Genomic DNA, 25,286 nt, shown 5'->3' with positions numbered 1-25,286 from the left:
TAAACATGATGACTTCAGTTACATACAACTGAATACATTTTGGCTCCAAATCTGATGGCAACCCTAACATTTCAGTTTATATTTATAGGTCCTCAAGGCAATATCCCATGAAAAGGAGAACCTGCCCAATTATATCCTTATGTTTGTTTCTTGGAAAGGAAAATTATATCCTAGGCAGTGATGAGTTAACCAGTGACAAAGAATATCAGCCCAAGTAGATGCAAGTATCAGTTTAAAGTAAATGAAGAAATTGTTTAATATACCTGTTGGCTAAATGAGTCATGTAAAAAAAAAAATGAACTGCCAAATTATGTGGTTTCTTTTCTGCTTAATTTTATTTTTAATTTCAACCACTTCTTTTCACATTACATCATATGAAAATTCACAATGGTAAATGAATATTGTGATTTTTACATCAAAAAAAATGATGTAGTGGAAATAAACACCCAAGTACTATTCTTACATTTGCTGTAACATGCATGAAATGCATTTCTTTACTGGTCATAATTATAAAATGGGAGCAAACACATTCATGTCACAAGATATTACTAAATTCAAATAAGAAACATTGTGAATATTATTTAGTTTAAAATGTTTCTAGTGGCTTAGAAAAGGGATCAGATGAAATTAATTTCAAGATGTCTCACAGGGCTTCCTTTTCACACCAAAATATTTTGTCCTCTTTCCTGGCTCTGGTCCCCATCCAATAGTCCTTCAGGAGCAGTGATGAAGGAGCAGCAGCAGTGACTCTGGAGGTAGATGCAACTGTGTACAAACAGAAAGAGTAAAACATCTTTTTCTCAACTTCTACTCTAGAGATGCATATCAATAATGTCTTCATTTTTTGGCTTTTGCAGCTTGTATTCAGTTATCATTGCTCAAATTTTAAATTAATGACAACATAAGTTGTTTCTATTCTATCCCTGCATTATACTTGAGTAGATTTTTGAGACATTTCTGGCAAGAAGAAATCATGGCCGTTTCATTAATATTTTATACTTGCTTATGTAATCTCTAAAATTACTATGAATTAAATATCACCTAATGACCACTTATAAAATAGTTTATAAAAGTTATTGCTAAAATAATTAAATAATGATCCTTGCCACAAAGTAATGTTTGATTTTTGCTATTATTCCTTATGTCATCAGTTTATTTCTAATTCAGTGGAAGGTGAAGAATAGTGCATGTCAGAACAAACAAACAAACAAAGGAATAAACATTAAAATCTAGTTGAGGCTTATAATGTGTGCGACTCATATTTGGAATGATGATAACATTGCAAACATAATTAACAGCACAGAAATACATATCTGAATGTGATTAGAAGAGGAAATGTTAGTCAGTATATATGCTGTTCTGGTTTGCTAAAGCTGCTGAAATGCAAAATACCAGAAATGGATTGGCTTTTACAATGCTTTTTTTTTTTGTTTGTTTGTTTTTTTAGTTAACAAATTTACAGTTCCAAGGCCATGAAAATGTCAAAATTAAGGCACCAAGGGGATGAGACCATCTCTGAAGATAAGTTGATGGCATCTGAGGTTTCTCTGTCACATGGAAAGGCACATGACCAGAGTCTGCTGGGATTAGCTTCTTGTTTCCATTTCTTTCTCCAAAATGTCTCTGGGATTCTGTCTTAGCTTCTTTCTTTCAGCTCCTGTGCATTCCTGCTTATTTCTCTCTATGCATATGGGAGTCCTCTCTTCGCTTCCACAGGGGCAAACTCTGGATTTCATCTCCTAGCTTCTCTCCCAGTCCTCTTTTAAATGGTTGTTTCCAAAATGTCTCTGTCTCTGCATCTCCAAGCATTGAAATACAAGCATTTAAATATTATAGTGCAAAGTTGTACTATTAGAAAAAGTAGACATCTATATTACAGAGATATGAAGGACAATATAATAAAAATAGTCAATTTTTCTGAAAAATTATTAAGATCCCTATTAGAGCTTCAAAACAAATTTTAAAATTGATGCAAAAGGGGGAATATAAATTTTTTTAAATTACATTCAGTAGTTGTCATGGATAAATTTCCATTTTTTGCTGACGTGTAGGACAAAGAAGTCTTCTTTGCATTCTGTTCCTTACTCCTGATTTTCCTTCAAAATTATTTAATTGTTAGTGATGATGTATTGGAATGCCACCAATAAACATTCAGCAAAAAACTTAGATGTAAAATTAGTATGGGTAATTATTCTTTCTTCAAGTTTTACTTGTTTTATATTGAAGTACAATCAGTGACTTCTAGAAAAAAAAGTTATTTCAATCCTGAAAAGAAGAACTCATGTTGGGTTTTGAAGGAGTAAGCAGTCCCTATTTTGATGGCATTGAGAAAAACATCTTAAACCCCAAAGCTATAAATTGTGAAATAAATTGATGCTGTCTTTCTAATCTCTAAACAAGCTTTTCTCATTATCACTGAGAAAATCAGAAAATCGTACTTCCAAAAGTTCCTAAAATATATGAAATATTATTTTTAAAATTATTTTCCAATGTCATCAAATTCTATCCTGAAATTCTGTAGTGCAAACTATTTTTCTTGAATAAGTTACTTGAAATCTACATGAAAATTGATTTCATTATCATTAATTATTGCGAAGTTCACAAGAATGTATTTCTCCTGGTTATATATGGAGAGGATATGAGCTTTTGATCATTAAATTAATTTGAAATGTTTATTCTCTCAGACTTTAACTTTCTTTTCTCATAATTGTTTTAATATAATAAAAGCCAATACATTAAAATAATAAACAAGTGTCACAACATTGTTATTACTGAAAAATCAATGCATCTGCTCTGTAGATGAACTAGGTGACACTGACAAACCTGCCTGGAGAAATTCCAACATGTTTTCCTTGCGATGTCTCAAAAACACCCGTTCATCAGCTGGTGTACACTCCTAGAAACAAGTTACCTGTGCTGTACCAGTCATTGAAAAATACATGAAATTGTTGGTTTTAAAAGTATATATAACATAAGTCAATTATAAGTATTTACTAACAAAATAAGATCATTGAAAATAGTGTGATAAAATAATATACACACATAGCTATAGATATAAATAAGCTTTACATGCACAAAGGAAAATAATTGGAAGAAAATACCTCTAAAGATTAACATTTCAATTTCTTCTTTAACTTTTATTGTATTTCAATTTTTTGTGTAATGAACAATGTTTACTCCTATTAAAATGTCACACTTTTAAATATAAAATTGTAAATATAAACCACCTTGTGGTTAATGATCTGGACTTTCAGCCACAGATGAATTAAGTATTTTTTCAGAAACATCTTTCTTTATCCCAGTCATAAATTAGAGCATCACAAAGGAATACCAAAAAATGCTCTCAACATTAATGGCTACTAAGGGGAGACAACTGCCAGTAACAAACCAAACACAGACGCATTAGTCCTTTGAATTTTATCCTTGGACTCTTGCCAAGTGATTTTCCCTGGAAATTGGTCCCAGAGATGACAAATGTTGCATTATCAGCAATCCCGATATAAGAGGTGCCCTGGCATTATCAGGGTGAAATGTAAGGGATGCTGTCCCCTGCTTGTGGTTACAGTAGCTCCTTGGTGTACTTGTGAGACATAATTTCCAGGTGAACTTTCTGTTTGACCAGGACCTGAACAAAACTTTTCGATTGATTTGTTTTACCTAAAAATAAACAAAAACACACAAAAAATGCATGTTCAAAAAAATCAAACAAAAGTTCTCTATGGAAGCAAATGTTATAGCACAGAAATTTCAGGCTCCTTAAATGATTTAGACATTTTATTTGTGAGACAAACTTTAGTTTGAGAAATTTCTAGACAGAGAAGCTATAAAATGTTTTTCACCAACTTTGTCTCATGGTAAGTATTAATCTCAAAAATAGAGTATTTTAGTTTGTCTTTAAAAAATGGGGATAATATCAGAATTATACACACACACGCACATACACACAATGTAGGATTTACTTAAGCAAATAGGTAAACAGAAATATAGAATTGATGGAATCAGAGTCATCAATCAATGTACATGTATCAGAAATTTATTTTTTGGAGGATATTTGATTAAATAATCTTCTGCAAATCAATAGTTATGGGCGATCTATAACATAAATACATCCCAGTAAAGTAGTCTGAGGTTTAACTTATGATCTGTTACCTGTATTAAATAATATTGCATACAATAGAACAGTAAATAATTCATGAATCTCTGTATCATTGTTTGTTACAGACATAGTACTTTTTTCTCTTTCTCTGAAACTAATTTTAAGTGGAATATATTGTTTATGTGCATGATCGCTGGGTTCAAATAATCTTGTTTGTGACTCTAGGTAAGTTCATTAACTTTCTCATCCAGAAAATGTGTACAAAAGCAGTACCTATGGTATAACATTTCATGTGGATAAATGTGTTAATAAAGTGCCAAATTAATTGTAGTTATGCAATATATAGGAGTCTCTGTTATATAACATACAAATCATGATTTATAAATAATTTATATCTGACAGGCAAACTAAGATTTTTTTATTCATATTTTGCAAATTATCTTTATTATGAATTTTTAGAATCAAACTATTTTCTAAAAAACATACTACATCATTCCAATAAACAAAAACTGCTTTGAATTCATTCAACTAAGTATCACTTTTGTTTTCTCAACAGTTTACAAACATTTGAATGTTATTATGGGAAGTAGAAATAACACAAATGTAACTGAGTTCATCCTTATGGGATTGGCAGAATCAGAAGTGATCCGGCAGGTCCTCTTTATGCTGTTTCTACTGATTTACCTGATTAATGTGCTGGGGAATGCAGGGATGATGCTGATAATTCACCTGGATCTCCAGCTTCACACCCCTATGTATTATTTCCTCAGTCACCTGTCATTCCTTGACCTCTGTTATTCAATGGTCATCACACCTAAAACATTAGAGAACTTACTGACTTCCAACAAGTATATTTCATTCATGGGCTGCTTCACCCAGATGTCTTTTGTTTTTTTCTTTGCTGCCAGTGAATTATTTTTTCTCTCTTCAATGGCCTATGACCACTATGTAGCTATCTGCAATCCTCTGAACTACCCAGTTGTCATGTCCATGAGACTCTGCCGAGCCCTCATCACTGGCTCCTACATGATTGGCTTTACTGAATCCTTAGTCAATGTTGTTTATATGAGCAGTTTGCATTTCTGCAAATCCAATGTAATCTATCACTTCTTCTGTGACTTAACCCCTGTTTTAGCCCTGTCGTGTACTGACACTCATGACACTGAAATCATGATATTTATTCTTGGTAGTTTAAATGAATTGGTGTCTCTTAGGCACAATCTCTGTGTCCTATGGGTCCATTGTGTCTACTATCCTGAAAATTAATTCCACTTCAGGAAAACGCAAAGGCTTCTCAACTTGTGCCTCCCACCTCTTGGGAGTCACCATCTATTACACGACTACAATTTTTACTTATTTAAAACCAAAGAAGTCCTACTCCTTTGGAAGAGATCAAGTGGCCTCTGTGTTTTATACTATGGTGGTCCCCATGCTGAATCCACTCATTTATAGTCTCAGGAACAAGGAAGTGAAAAATGCTATCATTAGGCTCATACAGAAGAGAAAGGGCTCCAGGAAATTGAAATGACAGTGATGCTGAACATTTAAGTGCATCTTTCCTTTCATTCCTCTCTGGGTATTTACTTGGTTTCTCTCTAAATAGAGTAGCATCCTTTTATTAGTTTTCTGTTGAGCCATCCTCTTTTAGGCAACCTGATCTGGAACAATAATAATAATATGTTTTTAGAAATATACATAGTAAGTGGAATCCAGGAAATATGTATGAATCCTGTGATTTAAATATCTGTGTTTTTTAGGAAAGTTTATGTGTAAAAATAAAAATATGGTGTTATCCTTCAAATTGGATCACAGAAACCCATAAACATTTCCAATTTCAGATAATTTTATTTTGGAGGGCACTTTGGGATGTTCTTCAGTTTATTCTCTCAAGAAGAAATATAGCAAGTCATGAAGAGTGCTGCTTTGGACTGGAGAATCCAGGGTTTAGTTTCTTGATTTGCCAGCTTTAGCCCTATGGCGCCTCAACTTAGTAAGTCACTGAAACTTTAAATCTATATTCCTTAACTGTACTAGAAAAATAATTTTAAACCCATAGGGTTGTGTGATGGTTAGGTTCATGTGTCAGCTTGGCCAGGTGACCCAGCTGTCTGGTAAAGCAAACACTGGCCTAACAATTGCTGTGAGGACGTTTGAGGCTGGTTGATAAACCAACAGGCTGGTTTATTGGATCATCAGTCAATTGACTGCAGCTGTGACTGATGACTCATCAAAGGGTGTGCCTTCCACAATGAGAGAATGCAATTGGCTGGATTTGATCCAATTAATCAGTTGAAGACTTATAAGCAAGACAGATAGAGGACCTTCACTTCTTCTTCAGCTGCCCAGTGAAGCATTTCCTGAGGAGTTCGTCTAAGTTGCCAGTTCGTTTCCTGAGGAGTTCATCGAACACATTCGTCGAAGATCCCAGTTCATTTCCTGAGGAGTTCGTCGAAGTTGCCGGCTCGTTTCCTGAGGAGTTCATCAGACATCTTCCTTGGAGTTGACGGTTTGTTGATGGCTCTACAGAATTTGAACTCGTGCATACTCACAGTTGCGTGAGTCACTTTTACAATTTGATAATCAGAGACACCTCTCATTGATTCTGTTTCCCTAGAAGAACCCTAGGGTTGTATTAAACATTGAATCAGATGATTAATGGAAATAATTTAATCATATACAAATCAATTATGACTGTGATCATCAAAATATTACAGTCTTGGAAAATTTTGGATACACAAGAGCTTTTGTTATGAAAATGTTCACTGGGTTTTTCTAAATACTTTTGCCTAATCTAATTCATAAGCAAGGAAACAGCTGAAAAGGAAAAAGAGCACTTCAATATTTGGTCTGAGAGCAAAGTAAAACATTGTGATAGAATTAAGTTACAGAAAAAAGTTTGTTTATATGTTCACAGTGAAGAAAATTATGAAAATATTTTGAATTTTTAAAGAAAATAGAAATATCCTAAACATTAGTTTTGTTCATGTTCTTTTAGACTAAGCTGATGTATACATCTGTATATATTATGTATATACACAAGTTTTTTTTTCATTTTCTATTTCTATTTTGCAGCTTTTGGTTTTCACTTACTATTGTAACCTTTCCAATCCCTTTGTTTTTTAAACTTCGGCAATTAATGTTTTCTTTGTACATGAGTGAAATTAAGAATCTCATCTTGTAATGCTTTAAGACATGAAGTTTTGTAAATTCATGAGGTTCATCTCCTTACAGTAATATTTCTTTTGTGTCTATCTGCTATCCATGTGAAAAACCTATGATACTGTGATGTGTCAACAAACTTCAGTAAATACTATTTCTTCATTTAATTTTGGCATGATTAAAATAATCATTTGTTTTTTCCTTAATTACTACAAGCCTATGTTTTTTAAAAAGAAATAATTTATTGAATTAAATTATTGGCTCATTTGTTTTGAAACTTTTAATACAGAAAATTTGCAAAGCTAAGAATTGATATTGAATCCAAATTTCTTGATATCCCACCAATTTTAGTCACTTGGGTTGCTAAAATTTCCTTTAAAAATTCCTCTACAAAATCTGGAATGGCTTTTTTACTTTCTTCTACTATTCAGTGTTTATATAAGAAAATATGCTTTCTTAATTTTCCTATATTTGATTATTTTCATATAAACTTAGCAGTGGTTGTTAGATATAGTTTTTGCTTTCAAATGACTTGTATTCTATTGAATTATAGGTTTTTTGTAGAATTATATTTGTTCATTTTCTTAAATGATTTTTGAAAATCAAAATAAATTTAAAAGTCTGTTTTAGGAGTAACCTATTAATGAGTTTTCACCAGCTCATCAATTAATTTATTCAAATGATTTAAAATGTTTATTATTTTCCTCCAGATCCAGAATTTATATGAACATTTTAACTCATAATATATAGTATCCTCATAAATTAATGTATTATGTCTTATATTTGCTCTGAACTCTATGTTGTCTAGAATCTGTATTTTCTGAAAATTATTTTCTATTTGTTTGCAATTAGAAATGTCTTTTATAAAGCATTTATTTTTAAATAATGTACTTTTGAACCAATCTCTCATACATGCATTGTGTCTTTTCATATATTTATAAAACCTACATTTTCTGGTCTTTTTTATGAACTCTGTTTGCCTTCTTTCATTTATATATATTTCTATAAATTAGGAAATGGATGCTATTGGTTTTTGTTGGCAATGATGGTCATCGGATTCTCTAATTTTTCAGAGTTATAAATTCAGGAATTGCTCATATATTAATTTAATTCAGACTACCCTTTCCTCTTACAATATATTCTACAAAGCATTTATATTGTTATTAAATAAATGTAATATAACATTTGGACAACATGAAAACACTAGAGTATTTGCACTGTCCCTCTATTTTCTGAGTTTATATCATGCATGTCATATTTTATGTAAGATGTTAAGATGTTGTCTGAAGTATTTTTAAGACAAAATCCTTTTGTTCATTGCGGTATGGCAAAATTCTATGTATTGTAAAATTTGAACTATTTAAATAAAGATAAAATAAGCATGGAATAGAAAATCACAAAATATGAATGGTAGCTTTTGTTTACAAATGATCAATGTTATAGAGTAATGGATTAAAATAGGCAATATTTACTCAGCCCATACTTTGTGCCAATCAAGATTCAAAGGAATATAGGTATGTAATGCCTATAGATAATCTTCACCAGATAAATCTCTGGTAGATTTTTGCCATATGTAATGTTTAATCTCAAGTAATATAAAGCTATCCTGCTACATTTTTAGGCAAGGACTTGGGGGTCCTCCTCTCATATTCTCTACTCACACACCTCACATTGAGTCCATCAGCATATCACATTTGGATTGTGACTATTTCTCAACACCTCCTTTGCTACCACCCTGGCCCAAAAAACCATAATCTCAGTCTTAAAATTATTATAAATCCTTCTAGATTGTCTCGCTGTTTTCTGCCTTGTGCTTATTGAGTCTAATCTCAATGTAGAGGTCAGAGCGTTACTCTTAAAATGTAAATTGTATCATGTCACTGTCTTCATAAAAACCTAGCTGACGTCCCATCTCATTAAGAGTAAAAACCAAAATTTTCTAAGAGCCTTCAGATTCAATATGACATTGCCCTATCCCTTACTTTTATGTGCTCATCCTTTATCATTACTTATGTCATGCTCACGTACATTAAGTATTATGTGCATGTTTAATTTATCATAGTCTACCTAATATAATATACTACAACCACATAACTTGGCAATTATCTGTTTAAATATTTCTTCTGATTCATTCCCTCTCTATTCTTATTGTAGAATTCTAACTCCATGTATATTAAAATGCCTGATATTGCTCCGCAGCTTTGGGAAAATTTCTTCCCACTCTGTTTTTCCGTTAATTTTCTGTTTGGTTTTCTATTTCCTATTGCCAATCTTTAGTTTCACTTATTCTTTTCTCAGCTGCATTCACTCTACCTATGAACCTGTTGAAGGAATTCTTGTTTCTGATATTGTGCTGTTTTGTGTGTGCATTTGAAAATTTATTTCTACCATTTCATTGATACATTATGGTGCCTGTCTCTCTGATGAAATTTCTCATGTATTTGTAAAAGTTGTTTATCCCCTCCACTAGCCTGGCCCCAATCTTCCTCATGAACACCTCATGAACAGAGACCTGCAAAGAAGACATTAAAAATGAATGTAAACCCCTCAGTTCTAGATTTCTCTGCTTTTACCAACTGACACTCATCCCTCACCAGGTCTTAACAATTCTTTGTAATTTAGCTGATTTCTTCATAGCAGCTTGTACTATGGCAACTGCTTTCTCCCATCTGTGACAAGGTGAAACAGTTCAACTATGCCATCTCTGAGTTCATTGCCCCTCCTTGGAATTCAGATTACTTGAATGTATGAAACCTCAACTCTCTGGTGGGCTCATGAAAAGCTATGAATTTTTTATATTATCTGGCTTTTTAAAAATTGATATGTTGTTGCAATTTTTTTGCAGATTTCTACATCCTAAGTAAAAACAGACGTTCTGTATTTTCTTTTAATTTGAAACAAGTGGGGTTGCTTCAAATATCTCCTTCCTTGATAACACCACACTTTCCTGTATAATATCTTTCTGGGATTCTAGTACTGTGCCTTGAAATTGAAATGGAACCTCAGAATCATTATAATTATAACTGATCTCATCTACTTTGCTTTCCCAATATTCTCCTTCTTCTTCACCCTCTTCCTAAATTTCCTTTTCCTCATTTTCTGCTCTTTCTCCTTCTTCCAGTTCCCTCCTCCTCCTTCTTCTTCTACATCTACATCTACATCTACATTTACTTCTACCTCTATCTCTTCTCCTCCACCCCTTTATCTTTCTCCTCCTCTTTCTCCTTCTCCTTCACCTTTTTTTTACTATTACTACTATTTTTTATGTCTTCAGCTATTCATCATCCAGGAAAATACCCTGCAATTCTACATATATCAACAGATGATTTGTCAAATCTAGTGTAAACCAATTCTTCCTTATTTTAAAAACATTCGTTTCTCTCATTTCTGCCATTGACTTAAAAAAGACCTTCACTACTTCATAAGGTATGGTCAAAAGACCTGAAAATATGTGGGCAACAGGAAAAGCACATTTTTCTTGCATTCTATATACTGAAGTGCTTACAAGCAGGGACTCTGTTGTCAGGAAACTAAGTTTTGAATGCTGGTGTCACTTATATGAATGATGTGATCTTGAGCCCATTACTTAACGTTTGTATGCTTCTTTTTCTCAACTACAAGTTGTTATAAGATATAAACAGGTAGTGTATATAAAATATTTATATATCATACAATAACTAATAAGCCACATTCAAGTGCTAAGTGTGACTCATTACCTGACTCACAACTCATTAAACATATATATATATATATATATATATATATATATATATATATATTTTTTTTTCCTGAGTAAACTGTGTGTTGCAAGAACCTATGTTTTATCCTGAGGATACAATTGTGTGTACAGACAAAATCTTGCTTTTATTCAAGTTACAGTGTCAGTATAGTGGTAAAGCTTGATAGAAAGCAAATGAACAATGAGAATCAAATAATTATTTCTTTATGGAAAGGTAATTGAGCAGGGACAAGAAGAATGAAAAGTTATTAATATTAGAATTAAATATTCCTTTTTTTCCATATTGTCCTGATGAATATGAAATCATGGGAGAATGTTCATTCTCTCCTTTTGGCTTGTACTTTACTAGGAGAAAAGAGAGGAACATGCAATTTTCATGCACATCAACTTGATATCAATTTGTCTAACTTGTTGACTGATTTCTTGGTCACATAATGATAGGTAGGAGTGAGTGCATCCTTAGAACTCATGCTAACTTATTTCTCAAAGAAAGATTATTTTTGTTAATTTCAAAGTGCAACTATGTTGACAAACCAGTTGCATAACCATAACCTTTGAAAACTTGATTTGATTGGTAGAAACCATAAAATGATCCTGGGATGCTGGAAACATCATAATTTTTGTAGGAGATGTATATTTTGAAATACTTTTGAAGTAGTTTATCAACAAAAAGATCATAATTGTGAAATTAATTACTAAGATGTGTGGTTTCAAATAACTCATTTTTAAAGACAACATGAACTCCACATTAGAGTCAGTGTTTTATTTTTTTTTCAAGAGGAATTTTGAATGCAGATTTAAAACACTCTGCTACCAAATCGATTTGTTCTAATAGTGATGAATTCTCTTTGCATAACTGATTAGAAATTGAGGTCCTGAATACTATTGGATTGGATTTGAATTCAGACTTAAGAATCAACTCCTTGATCCTTGTTTTCATGGGGTTGTTATGGTGGACTCACAGTACAAGCATCCCTGCTTGGAAAAAAACTGAATTTTATTGAAAAGTGTAAATTTCTAGAACTAATGTCCTTTGCTATAAACAAATCTTAGAACAAAAGAAAACAAAGAAGAATAAATAAGGTAGAAACAGGTGCCAGTTAAGGTAGTGTGAAAGCATTTCTCAGGGCTTTGCTCACTGGGTGTAAACTTTGAGGAATGACGACAAATTGACAAATACAAGTTCATTCCTTAAATATAGGGGATAAAGGGAATGCTGGAGAATCAGCAAGAACCTGAATCAAAGGAAGTCCCAAAGGTAGATTTCCTAGCTTTTCAGTTCTTGGTCCATCTGTACATTGTAGCCAGTTGTAAGATATTTTTCAAGCTATATATTTTTTCCTGTGCCTTAATTATACACTCAGTAAGTAATACCATCTTATTTCAATATAATTTTGGAAGTTTCAGAATAGATCTAATAAACTTCTGTAATTGAACAGTGGGAAGGAAATAATGGGGTAAATATTTATTGTTCTGAGCCAAAGCATGCAAAGTCATGTCCAGAGCCTAGATGGATCTGAGAGTGTAAGGGCACATGGAGAAGTGAGGTAACATTAGGAAGTTCTTCACTGGGATTCCAGAAAGTGGATTCACTCATAATGAATGCTGAGAATTTACTATAAATCATGTGAGGTTATATCAAGCTGTCAACTCCTGAAGATTTCTGGGTAATTATAGTAAATGAAAGTCAAATTACACAGAGACTAATAAAATCATAGTGAATTCACTCATATTCTTCAACTGCATCCTGTATGTATTCAAATCAAAGGGCAACCTTGACATTTTACTTCATATGTATATGTCCTGAAGGCAGTGTCCTGTGAAAATAGAGTCCACACAATTTTGTCCTCATCTTTGTTTCTTGGAAGAGAATAATAATATCCAGAGCATTGATGCAGTCAGTATTAACAAAAAAGTTGTGCCCAAGTGGATGAATTCCCCTGTGTAATTTAAAGGAAGAAATGGCATCATTCACTTGCTGGTTAAAATTTAAAAAAACCTGCCAATTGACATATTTATTTCTAGTTCATTTCTTTTCAATTTTTATATCCTTTTCTTACATTATCTTAAAATTTATAAACACAAAAATGATTATTGAGATTTTTAATTCCAAAATTGTTATAGTGGAAAGTATACATCTCAATATTAGTCATACTTCATGCACATTGTAATTATAAAGTGTGAGTAAACACATTCACATCACAAAATATTATTAAATTTGAATAAGAAACAGGTGTGAAAATTATGCAATTTTAAAATGTTTAAAATTTTAGATGATGACAAATTGGCATGTTAGACTCACATTTCAACTTGTCTTACCAGTCAAGCTCTTAATACCAATTTTGTGCTGTTTCCTGGGATTGATGTTTCCATTATTCCTTCAGGAATAGTGGTGAACAGGGCTGCAGAAAGTATCCTGGAGGCAGATGCATTGTGTTTGCAAACAAAAGCAGTGAAATGGCTTTTTTTTCCAGTTTTTTTCTTGAAATGCATAACAATAAATTTCCCTTTTTGCTCTTTGCAGTTTGTTGTAACACTATTGTTGTTGTTCAAATTTTAACTTAATAACAACATGAGGTGTTTCCCTATTTATATGCTCATTATCCCTGCAAAGTCCTTGGATGGATTGCTGAGAAATACTTTCACCAAAAAAGAAAGCACCGACATTTCATTAATGTATTTCAGTTGCTTATGTAGTCTCTAAATAACTATGAAATAAATGTTACCCAATAATCCTTAATTAAATTGTTTTTAAAAGCTATTGCTGAAACAAGTCAATCATGAAATTTGCCCCCAATATTAATTGATATCTGGTAATCTTCCCTATGCCTTCAGACTTTTTCTTATTCAGAGGAGTGTGCATGCCAAAACCAAAAAGTTAAAAGGCACCTGTAAATGAACTGAGAATAATTAAATCTAGTATCCATAAATAGTAGCAAGATTTCAGTATGGTGCCTTTGGTTTTTCCCTAAGTTTGTTATATACCAACGTGTTTGAACCATTATTAACCCCTGTATTTTCCAGGACCCATAGGAGTAAGTAAAGCATGTGTCATGAACTGGGCCAGGCAGCATTCAGGGGCCTTCAAATGATTTATATGTATAACATAAAAACACACCAAGGTTTCATCTTATTAAGATGTTCATATGTCAAGAAGAGAATGTGCAAACCGTCTTAAAGTTACTGGAATGAGAAGTAAACTACATCTTTATTTTCCAAGAAAGTCTCCCACAGAGCTATGTGAAAGATTTTTCTAATAAATATAATAAATGGCTTCATAATCATGGGGTTAGATAAGAAAATATGCTCATTTGGTCCAGATAATACTAGAGTGAAAATACGTAATTAAGCTAAATTCCAATTTCCGTGTACATGCAGCCAAATTACAATGTTTCATGAAAACTCACACATGAAGAAACCTTATAACAATATCTAACTTTGAGTGGCTATATTAATAAAATAAATATTAATAATATATTTTTGTATTAATGCATTGTTGAACATAACAAAAAATACATTCTGTTCAAAAAAAATTCTTCATTCATTTTCTCTCTACCCCTAAGTTTCTCTACCTGTCTCTCTATATATATCTTCAAATAATCCATGGATTATATACAGAAATATTTACTGATGAGTTTTAGGGACAAAACAGGGATTAGGGAGATAAAAAGAAGCACAGTGAAAGGAAATAAAATTAGGCAACTACATTTTGAAAAATGCATCAGTAGGTTGCCTACTAAGGGGATCTATTACATAGTACATCTTGATTAACACTCATCAGAAATTTCAACATCTTTATACCTCCAACCTTCATTTCCCTAGCATGACTGAGACAAGGCAGCAATTGTGGAGGATTAAGACCTCTTTATCCCTGTATTGTAAAATCCAATTTATCACCTATTAAGAATGTGAACTTGGGAAATTAAATTACTCTGTCCAAACCAAAGAATAACTAATAATGACCCAAATTTTCAAGCATGGCCTATTCAACTTCATGAACATGGTGTCATCACATGGTGCTTATTTATGAGATGTGCTGAAATATTTGTATTAAATTAAATTTTTGATTCCTTGTGATTGATGCACAAAATTGAAACACTGAGTCCAAATTTTATTTATCTAAAATAAATAAATAGGCAATTGAAAATCATTTTTTTAATTGAAGCATTGAAAAATGAATAGGTCTTAAAAAAGGAGCAAAGTATTTCTTCTTTAAGTTATGTGCATATTTGTTACATGAAAGTATTTATATATTAAATATCATTCTGTTGAGTATAAATCCAGTGAATATCAATATTCTATGCTATAAGTGATGAAAGTGATTCTTCTCTGTCACCACATTCTGCTTATGAACATGTCAGTGGTATAGTAGTATGTTTTACTTAAATTCTCCAGATACTCTTGACAATATAATTTTCAGACAATTCTTGGAACTGAACTTTGCTGTGAAGCAAGAAATTGGTTTACAAATGAAGGCATATTTTATAGAAAATCATGATCACACTACAGAAATTCTTTACATCACAACAAGAAACTGAAAATAGAGTAGAGAAAGTTTATGGTGTTTAGCCATTTCATCCATTTTGTTCTGCCAAAAGGAATTCCTGTTAACTAATATTTCATGACTACTAAACTGGTTGTGTTTATGTGTAGTTGATTTCACTTATAGACGAAAAGAAGCTAGAAAAATATAGATCATAAAATTAAAAAAAAAGATCAGTCTGAAAGATTCAAATAAAACCATTTTTTCAAGACTCACAGAGTTGGATATCATAAAATAAAATGTCCATAAAAACCATGTATTGTTGTTATTAGAGTTAGGAATTAATTTTTTGGACTTTTTTTTATATAACCTACATGGCAATCTACATACTAAATAATTTAGCATCATTTTATACATGACATTCTCATGCCAAACTGGATGTATAATTTTACCAAATCACACAGTTAACAGAGCCAGGATTAAGCTCAGATTTCTCTGACACCACATGCTAAGCCAATTGATCATATATGCAATCCCATTCTGACATGCAAAATTCTGGAATCATTATTGCTTAGAAGCAATACCATCTAAAGCTCATCTATTTGTATTTTTATAACTCCATCAAGCTCAAAAGACAATGGAATTTTAAAAATAATAATAAAATAAAATAAATTTTTGATCAATGAGGTAACTAGTAAATTCGATCTTAAATTCATTTATTATCCTCTGTCAGAAAATAAAATTATGTTAATGAAGTGGCATACATCAAATATGAGGTTGAAAATTAATTTTTTCTATCCTTAATAATTTGCCTAATATTTAAATATAGCCCCTTATTTCTGCTGTCCTATTCTATTATCTGTCATCAAGAAAAGTATAGCAAATTTCTGATTTAGAGCTCTAGTGACTTAAATACTTAGAAAGATCCTCATATTTTTCCAGCTACCTTCCCTAGAAGCCATTGACGTCTGGAAAACCTGTGTTAGCTGGGAAAGCACATGGCTGGCATCTGCTTGCTCCCAGATTGTGTTTCAAAATAGCATTCTCTAAAATGTCACTGTCAGCTTTCAATGACCATCTTCAAAATGTCTTTCTAAGCTGCAGCTGCATTCTAAAATGTCACTCTCAGTTATCCAAAATGTTGCTCTCAGCTGCTCTGAGGTTCTTCTGTTTATGAGCTTTTTTATATAACTCCAGTGATTAAATCAAGACCCACCCTGAATAGGTGGGGTCCATATATCCATGAAAATAATCCAATTAAATATTTCACTCATAGTTGATTGAGTCACATCTCCATGGAAAAACTAAATCATCACTAATACGTCTGCCCCCATAAGATTGTAATAAAGAACATGGATTTTTGGGGGACATAATACACTCAAACCAGCACATAAACATATGGATAAAGGTATTAACAGGAGAGGTAATAGTAGACAGTAGTCAGATAACTGTACTATTCTATGTGTTAGAACATGAGAATATTAGATCTGGTACAGTAAAAGGGCACATTTTTTGTGTGTATTTTACATAGTCTATCTTTGTTGGGGATCTAATATACTAATCAATAGACCATACTAGGATATGGATATATATATCTATATCTATCTATCTACATATATATATATATATATATATATATATATATATATATATGAAACACTTAGAATAATTTTGAAAAATACATGAATGCCTGGTCCCACAACAAGAAATTATAACTTAATGGATAGGTAAAGCTGTTCATGGACTCTGAATAAAATAAAGAAGTATGGAAATATGATATTGGTAGGGAGGCCTTTTGGAGAAATTATCTATTAATGAATCCCAAATTGATCTATGGATTCAATGCAACCCCAATTTAAATTGAAGTGAAGCTTTTATTTTTTGCAGAAATAAACAAGTTGATTTTACAATTAAGATAAAAAAGCAAAGGACTAAGATACTAAAAACAACTTACAAAAAGAATGAAGTTAGACAATTCATGTAATCAGATATTAGCACTTATCAAAAATTAAAATAATCAGAGTTGATATTGCTGAAAACTTAGATACCTTGATCAAGGGGCCTGAATAAAGAGTTCAGAAATAAATTCATCCAAGTATGTAAAAATTGGTGCCACCATTAAGGGCTTGAAGGATCCAGGGGTGTGATTGTATCAAATTCCTATGCAACACTCCTATTTGTCCTGTGCAGAAAAGAGATGAATTTTGGAAGATGACAGTGGATTCTCATAAAATTAACCAGCTCATTATTCTCTTGCAGTTGATGTTTAGACATGCTATCATTGCTTGGACAAACTAACACATCCTCAGGTACTTGGCATGCAGCTATTGATCTGGCAAATATGTTTTTTCTCCCAATACTTGTTAATTGGATTTCAGCTGGAAAAGTTTGCAAAAATACTGCACTGGCCTTCCTCATGGGCATAGAAAATCTACAGCCATATATCATAATCAATTCTGCAGGTGACTTGATTGAATTACCCTTCATACAGTTCCATTATTAATGATATGCTGACTGGACCTATTGAGCAGAAGTAGCAACTACTTTAGACTTATGGTAAGACATTTGCATGTCAGAGGATGGTTAATACATTGAAAATAAAAAAAAAAATTCAGGGGAGTTCCACATCAGTGAAATTTCTAGGCATCAAATGGAGTGGGCAGTGTCAAGGTATCCTATTTCAGGCAAGTGAAAATGTGTTGCATCTGGCCCCTCCTACAAACAATAAAGAGACAGAATGTCTAGTTGTCCTTCAAGGAATTTTGAAACAACATATTCCTCATTTTGGTGTGCTACTCAGGCCCATTTATCAAGTAACCCAAAAAGCTTCTAAATCTTGAACCAGAGGAAAAGGAAGAGACTCTGAATCAGGTCCAGACAGCCAGACTGCTGTGGAAACTACTTTAACCTAAACTACTTTCTGTGGACTTATAGAATTATCAAACGTAATTGTATTCCATAAACATTGCTTCTGCTAGAGGAAATCACTTCACAACAAATAAAAAAAAAATGTGTATTAGATCCATGTTCATAGGATTCACCAACATTAACAAGTTCTCCATCGTCTTGAATCAGTAGATTGATAGAACTGTGGAATGGCTTATTGAAGACTCAATCACAGTGCCAGCAGGGGAGCAATACCTTGCAGGGATGACTAAATGGTCTTTGGGGTCATATCTTCTCTAAATCAATGTCCACTCTGTAGTATTGTTTCTCCCATAGCCAGGATTCAATGGCCCAGGAATCACAAGGAAGAAAAGGGAGTGACACCAATCACTATTACCCATTTGATCCATTGGAACATCTTTTCTTCTTATCCCTGTGACGTTATCTTTCACTGGCCTAGAAGTCTTCACATAGAGGAGTGCTTCTTCCAGGTGACACAACAATGATTCTATTGATATGGAGTATAAGACTGCCATCTGGCCATTTTGTTCTCTGTATGCCTCTGAATCAATAGCCAGCAAGAGAATTACTGTACTGGTTGGGGTTTTTGGTCCTACTTACTGAAGGGAAATTTGACTGCTAATGGAGATAAGGAATAAGGCAGTGTAGGTCTGAAATGTAGGCATTCCCTTAGTATTACCATGTCCTATGTTTAAATTAATGGAATACTACAGCAACCCAAACCAGTCAGGACTACTAATGGTCTATAGCCTTTAGGAATGAAGGTTTAGGTCATCCCACCAAGCAAAATACCATCAACAGATGAGGTGTTTGCTGAGGGTAAAGGAGAATTGGAATGGATAATGGTTGAAAGTAGTTTTAAGTACTAGCTATGACCATGTGACCAGGTGCAGAAGGAAAACTTTTGTTATTAATTATTTACCCTATTTTGTTATGAATGTTTAAATATACATAACCACACAAACACACACACACACAGAAACCCACAGGCATATATGCAGTAACTATCTTTGTTTTCTTCCAGCTCTTACTCCCTTATCATAAAACATAAGTTGTATTAACTTTATGTCATAGTATAAAATTTAAAGAGTAAGACCAAATATCACTCTGGACTTGCATCCTCTTCTGGGGAAATGGTTAGTGCATTTTCTGTTGTAGCAGAAGTATGACTATGCTATTGTCACTATTTGGGGATTAATTATGGGTTAATTTGATGTGTACTAGTGCCATGATGATAAGAAGTTGACTGTGAAGGTTAAATTCATATTTCAAGTTGGGTGCATTATGTTGTACAGTGGTTTGGTCAAGATAGTGCTGGACTTATTATCACTGTGAGTGTATTTAATAGATGGATTTGCATCTATAATAAGTTCATTGTATCCACAATTCATTGCATCTACAATCAACAAAGGAGATTGCCCACATTAATGTGGGGAGTCTCCCCATCCAACTAATTAGAGGATTTAAAATCAGAAGTGAGGATTTCAGAAATCAGAAGAATTTCTGCTTCTACTTAAATCAGCCTGCCTCTACTTGGAAATCAAATGTCACTTTCAATTCACAACCTGCCCTAAAGAATCAGACTTGGCAATCCTCCTGGGCAAAATGTGAACCAGTTTCTATAACAAATCTCTTACTATATAGCATGTTAGTTCTGTCAAAAAGTCTCTTAGTTTGCCAGGCTTCTATGACAAATACCACACAAAGGGTTGGCTTAAACATGAATTTATTGGCTCAAGGTTTTGAAGGCTAGAGGCCCATCTTCAAGATATCAGCAAGGCTTCCTTTCTCCCCGAATTCCAAAGCATTCTGATGTTGGCTTGCTGTGATATTTGGGGTTCCTGTGCTTGTATCTCTGCTTCTTGCCACATGGAGAACTCTCTCTCCTTATGTCTGCTCTTCTTGTTTTCACTAACTTTGGCTTCTGCCTATGTACAACTAAGTGAAGATAATGTAAGAAACTGACCATTTGTCTTGGGATAGAATATATATTAAGTGAAATTAGGAATCCACTACTTAATAAATCAGGCCATTGACTTGACGCTTGCTCTTATGAAACCTAGGGCTATAAACAGGAGGCTGAGTTTTCCTATAATTATGCCTAAGAGGCACCTCCAGGGAACCTATTTTGTTGCTCAGATGTGGCCTTTCTCTCTCTAAGCCCAAATCAGTAAATAAATTCATTAACCTCTCCCCCATGAGGGACATGGCACCCAGGGGAATGAATCTCCCTGGCAACATGGGACATGACTCCGAGGAATGAGCCTTGTCCTGCAGCAACAGATTGAATATGCCTATTTGTCCAAAAAGGGGGAAAAAGTAAGGTAACAAGCTGAGGTTACAGTGGCTGAGAGTTCCCAAATAGCATCGAGAGGCTATCCTAAGATTTCTCTAATGCAAGCTCCAGCTAGATATCCCAGATGGCCACAGTATGCCATGCCCTTACCAAAAGTAGTCCCCGAATACCTAGGTCCCTACCTCTGATTCTATCAAAGATTCACTCACTAAGTTTTATCTCTCAGAAACTTAAATCCACCAGCGTGTTCCTATGCCAGATGTCTTAAAACCCAGAGGCAACAGCCTCTTTAAGAACAACAATCAGATGCAGCCCCCGCCATACCATCAACCCCCTTTTCAATATAAACAGGTTAGGGTGCTCACTGCCTATACACCCCTGAAGATGGAGAAAGAGATTAAGTGAGAGGAAGGGGTAGCAACAAACAAGGTAAGATTTAACAGAGGTCTATGAATACTGAAACTTTATATAAATATATACATTTTTTTTTTAGATGCTGGGGTGTTTGAACAGCTAGGAAGAGGTAAATAACATGGTGGAACTGTAACCTATAACATTCTTTGAGATTTGCTGTATAGCTAGCTACTCATTGAATTGTGCTTTGAAAGTCTTCACCTTTCTGGATATACTTTATATTTCATAATAAGGAAAGAACTGAAACTGGAACTGTAACTGATAACAATTTTTGAAATTACCTATTTAACTGCTTATTGAGCTGTACCTTGAGAGTTAACACCTCTCTGTATTATGTCATACTTTACAATAATGGAAATAGCTGAAGTTGTGGGACTGTGACCCATGATATTGTTTGATAATTGCTCTCTAACTACTTATTAGATCATAAGAAAGTTATCACTGCTATGTAAAATGTTAAAGTTCACAGAAATGCATTAAAAAACAAAATAGCAAAGAAAAAATAATAGAATACTTAATCCATGAGAAGCAGCATTACCTTAAGTGGAATAACATAATCCACATACTGTCAAGCTGAGCTGAGACATACAATGTTCTGGATCTGACTCAAACTTTGAAATTAAAGAAGACACATTGAAAAATGATTGCTTTATATTTTAAAATAATCTTTCTGACATTTTGCCCATGTTGTGTGATATTATAGTCATTCCCTTTGCCAAAGTATCAGGAAAGGATTTAAGGGATGAAACTTTCGTCATAGAATTGTGAAGTGGATTTATAGAAGAGTCCATCTTGAGAGCAAAATCTCCTTTTCCTTTACTGTAGGCTTTGTTCTCAAGGAAATCATACACAGAGTGAACCAAAGCTGGTGATGCTTTCATCATTTCAGGAGTTAATAATAACTGCAAATATTCATTTAGATCCTTTTTTCTCTTTCCTAAAAAAATCTCTATCCATAATATTAAAAGCTGTTTTACCAAGAAGTTTCAATATGCTTGACAGATTTTCAAATTCTTCACTCAGTTTGATGTGGAAGTCATGGAAATGCTATAACAACAATAGTTTTTCCAAATCTCCTCACAGGTTGGATTGCACTGGTGTACAGTAATGGCATATAATGCATATGTCTTGTCATGATCATTACAAACACCAGTGTCTGAAATGTAAACATGAAATTGTACAAAGTCATCAGCAGAAACATCTAAAAGTCATCTAAAGACACATTTATGCTTTCTTTATAGGGCCCAATAAAAGATTCTCCATCATCATCATCTGATTTCCTGAGACTAGGATCTTTTAACATATCCAGTTCAGCTAGCATGTGTCTGAAAAGAGGGCTGCAATTATCATCTCGCAGCATAAACTCATACACCTTCCTTTGAATGTTTCATAGATTTCAGGGGTTGGATCTTCACGATTCAAAGTATCTTCTAATTTTGCTACCTAATAGTCGTCAAAAGTAACTCTTGGTAATGCCTTTTATGATAAATGCTGTTTATAAATTCCAACAGCAGCTGCTCCTAAAAGAACTTTGGTTTAGTTTGTTTAATTCTTTCATCATTCTGATGACTTAATAAAACCTGTAGCTACAATTGGGCTATAACCCAGTATCCTTCCACTGTCACCCAGAAGAGATTTGCTTGATCTCCAGTTTGCTGAATGTAATCCATAAAAAGTTGTAATGCAACATTTCTTTCAAGGAGTTCTGTGCAATTTTCCCAACAATGGCTGCCAGTTACACAGTATTTATTTCTTTGCCTTACTGAAAGTGCTATATTCTTAAGTCTTTACAAGTAATCTAGTAATAAGCTATTTATTTGATTTTTAGTAGTGTTGCTATCATCATCAACTGTATCTAGAGATCTAAGATACTGTATTTCTTCTGCTTCCTTATCTTGGACTGCCTCTAGATCTCCAATATTGTCACTCAATTGAATAAGGTTCATAAAAACCTCACAGTTGTGAATGGAATCATGGATCATCCATATGAAATACTGATTAATATAATCAGGATCAGTGAGTTGACTTATTAATGGAAGAATAACTCTCTGGCAAAGTGTCACATGATCTTGCTCTGGAAATCTCCAGGATTTAGCAATAAATATAATAAGACCTCATGCAAATCCCTTCATCTTTATGAGAAGTACAGATCAGATGGTGGCAAACTTCATTCTACTTACAGCTTCAACTTCAAAGAAGGTACTGCAAGATCTTTTGCTGTACCTTGTACTTGATCATCTTTCTCTGTTATTTTCTGTTGAGCTCCTCTGAACTCTTGAAGGTGTGTGCCAAAATCATTTACAATGGATGTACTAAAACAAAGTGGCCAGTCTATTTCCATTAACCTGATTAGATAAAAGGATAACTGTTTGGAAGAACCAGCAATCTTCAAATGCATGGCAGAATATTTTCCTAGTAAGAAACTGAATGAGTACAGTTTGAAGAATCTACATAATTTCAAGAAGAAAAGACCCATCATCACTTAGCATATAATAAAAATATTGGACATAATCTCTCGAGAAAAACTGGATAACTGTCTGGAGAGTTTAATCAATTATATTGGCACCCATCAATCATTTATTACTCTTAATAGCCCTGGTTTCCCATTTCATTTCTTCTAAGCACTTAGGAACCCCAGTTGATACTGGAGGAAGAAATGTCTTCATGCTGATCTAGGTACTTCTCTGCATTTGTTTTTCCAATCAAGAGACTAACCATAAAATGCCCACCCAAACAGCAGAGGATATAAAATGCCAAATATATCACTACCTGTCCAAAGGTTACTACATAAAGGATAATGCCAAGGCTTACCCATCCCCATATGGAAAGATTAGCATCTGTTAACATTATCACATCCCACAGAAGTGACCTCTTCCCTGGTTTCACTGCATGGCAACAGCTTCAGCAACAGACATAACTACCTTGGATGCAGCCATCTGCAACAACTGCTCTTTCAGTTTTCTCCTGGGTGGTGGTTTTACTTGGCTTTGCTGGCTTTCTCCTGGGTTGGCTATTCACATCTGTGTTTCTGAGGGTGTAGATTAAAGGGCTTAACATGAGTGTTAACACAGTATAAAACACAGTTACTGCTTTGTACAATGGGAAGGTGATCATAGACCAAATATACACAAAAAAACAGGGTGCAAAAAAAGATCATGGTAATATGAGAAGTACAGGTGGAAAGAACCTCTCACTGTCCTTCAGTGCTTTGAGTTCTGAAAGAGCAATGGATGAGGACAAGGGAGATGATAAGAATAGAAAAAGTGAGCATACATTGCAACGCACTGCTGGTGGCACAGAGTCCAAAGATGTAAGTGTCAATGCAGGAGAGTTTTGGCAGAGGGTGGGGATCACATAGAAATGGTCAATAACACTGGGGCTTCCAAACGGCAACCAGAGCATGAAAATGATTTGAATCAAAGCATGAAGAAATCCCCTAGCCCAGGACATGACAACCAGGAGGGCACACACCCACCGGTTCAATGTGATCTGGTACTGCAGGGACTGCAGATGGCCCTAGGGGTTATAAGCTAATACAATGAGCTGAAGTATCTCCTTCCTCCAAGGAAATGATCTGCAAAGAGCTGAGTCATGCATCCACTGAAGGATATAGTTTTCTTCTCAGTGAATAAGTCAAATATAATTTTGGGGGCCATATTAGAAGAGAAAGAGAAATTTAGAAAGGACAAGAAAGACAGAAAAAGTACATGGGGGAGCCTAGGGCTGAGCTGTTTGCCATTGCCACTACAATGAGAAGGTTGCCTGCAAGGATGAGAAAGTAGATCACCATGAACACAAAGAATAATACTTTCTGCACATCTGTGTTCTATTTTAGGCAAAGCAGAATTAATTCCATCACAATGCTCACTAGCTCCATGAATCCAATTTGGCATTTGTATAACTGATTTATCTGCAAACAGCACAAGCATTGCAAATTGATAATATTTTAATTCAGTTTTTTGAGATATATTCACATACCATGAAATCATCCACAGTGTACAATCGATTATTCAAAGTACCATCATATAGCTGTGCATTCATTGCTATAATCAATTTTTTAATGTTATTGAGATAGTTCACATACAATACAATCATCCAAAGATCCAAAGTGCACAATCAATTGCCCACAGTACCATCATACAGCTGTACATACATTATCACAATAAATTTTTATTTCAATTTTTAGAACATT

At 33.7% G+C, this 25,286-nt stretch overlaps 1 protein-coding gene and 1 pseudogene across 15 annotated transcripts in view; both read right to left on the bottom strand.

Annotated features, from left to right (window-relative positions):
• Positions 1–25,286, bottom strand: part of LOC119517152 (syntaxin-binding protein 5-like) — an 82,858-nt gene that overhangs the window by 34,427 nt on the left and 23,145 nt on the right. Inside the window, exons 2-4 of one of the 15 annotated variants that reach the window (XR_005213494.1) lie at positions 24,016–24,122; positions 17,526–20,322; positions 738–765 (exon numbers count right to left, since the gene is read on the bottom strand). The exons of 1 other annotated variant lie outside the window; for it this stretch is intronic. Coding sequence is in view for 10 of the 14 variants with exons in the window: in XM_037813718.1 (XP_037669646.1) it covers positions 3,560–3,657; positions 24,016–24,122 (205 nt within the window). In the remaining 4 variants the exon portion in view is untranslated. Of the gene's footprint in view, positions 1–634; positions 766–1,577; positions 3,658–11,053; positions 12,935–17,525; positions 20,323–21,632; positions 21,696–24,015; positions 24,123–25,286 lie in introns of those variants that run through there. 13 more of the 15 variants (XR_005213496.1, XM_037813719.1, XR_005213495.1 and 10 more) reach the window with 13 other exon arrangements.
• On the bottom strand, positions 21,736–23,995 carry LOC119517154 (annotated as a pseudogene).

The sequence above is a fragment of the Choloepus didactylus genome, chromosome 21, assembly GCF_015220235.1.
Source record: "Choloepus didactylus isolate mChoDid1 chromosome 21, mChoDid1.pri, whole genome shotgun sequence".
NCBI lineage: Eukaryota > Metazoa > Chordata > Mammalia > Pilosa > Megalonychidae > Choloepus > Choloepus didactylus.
This window is presented reverse-complemented; position numbering and strand designations above follow the sequence as displayed.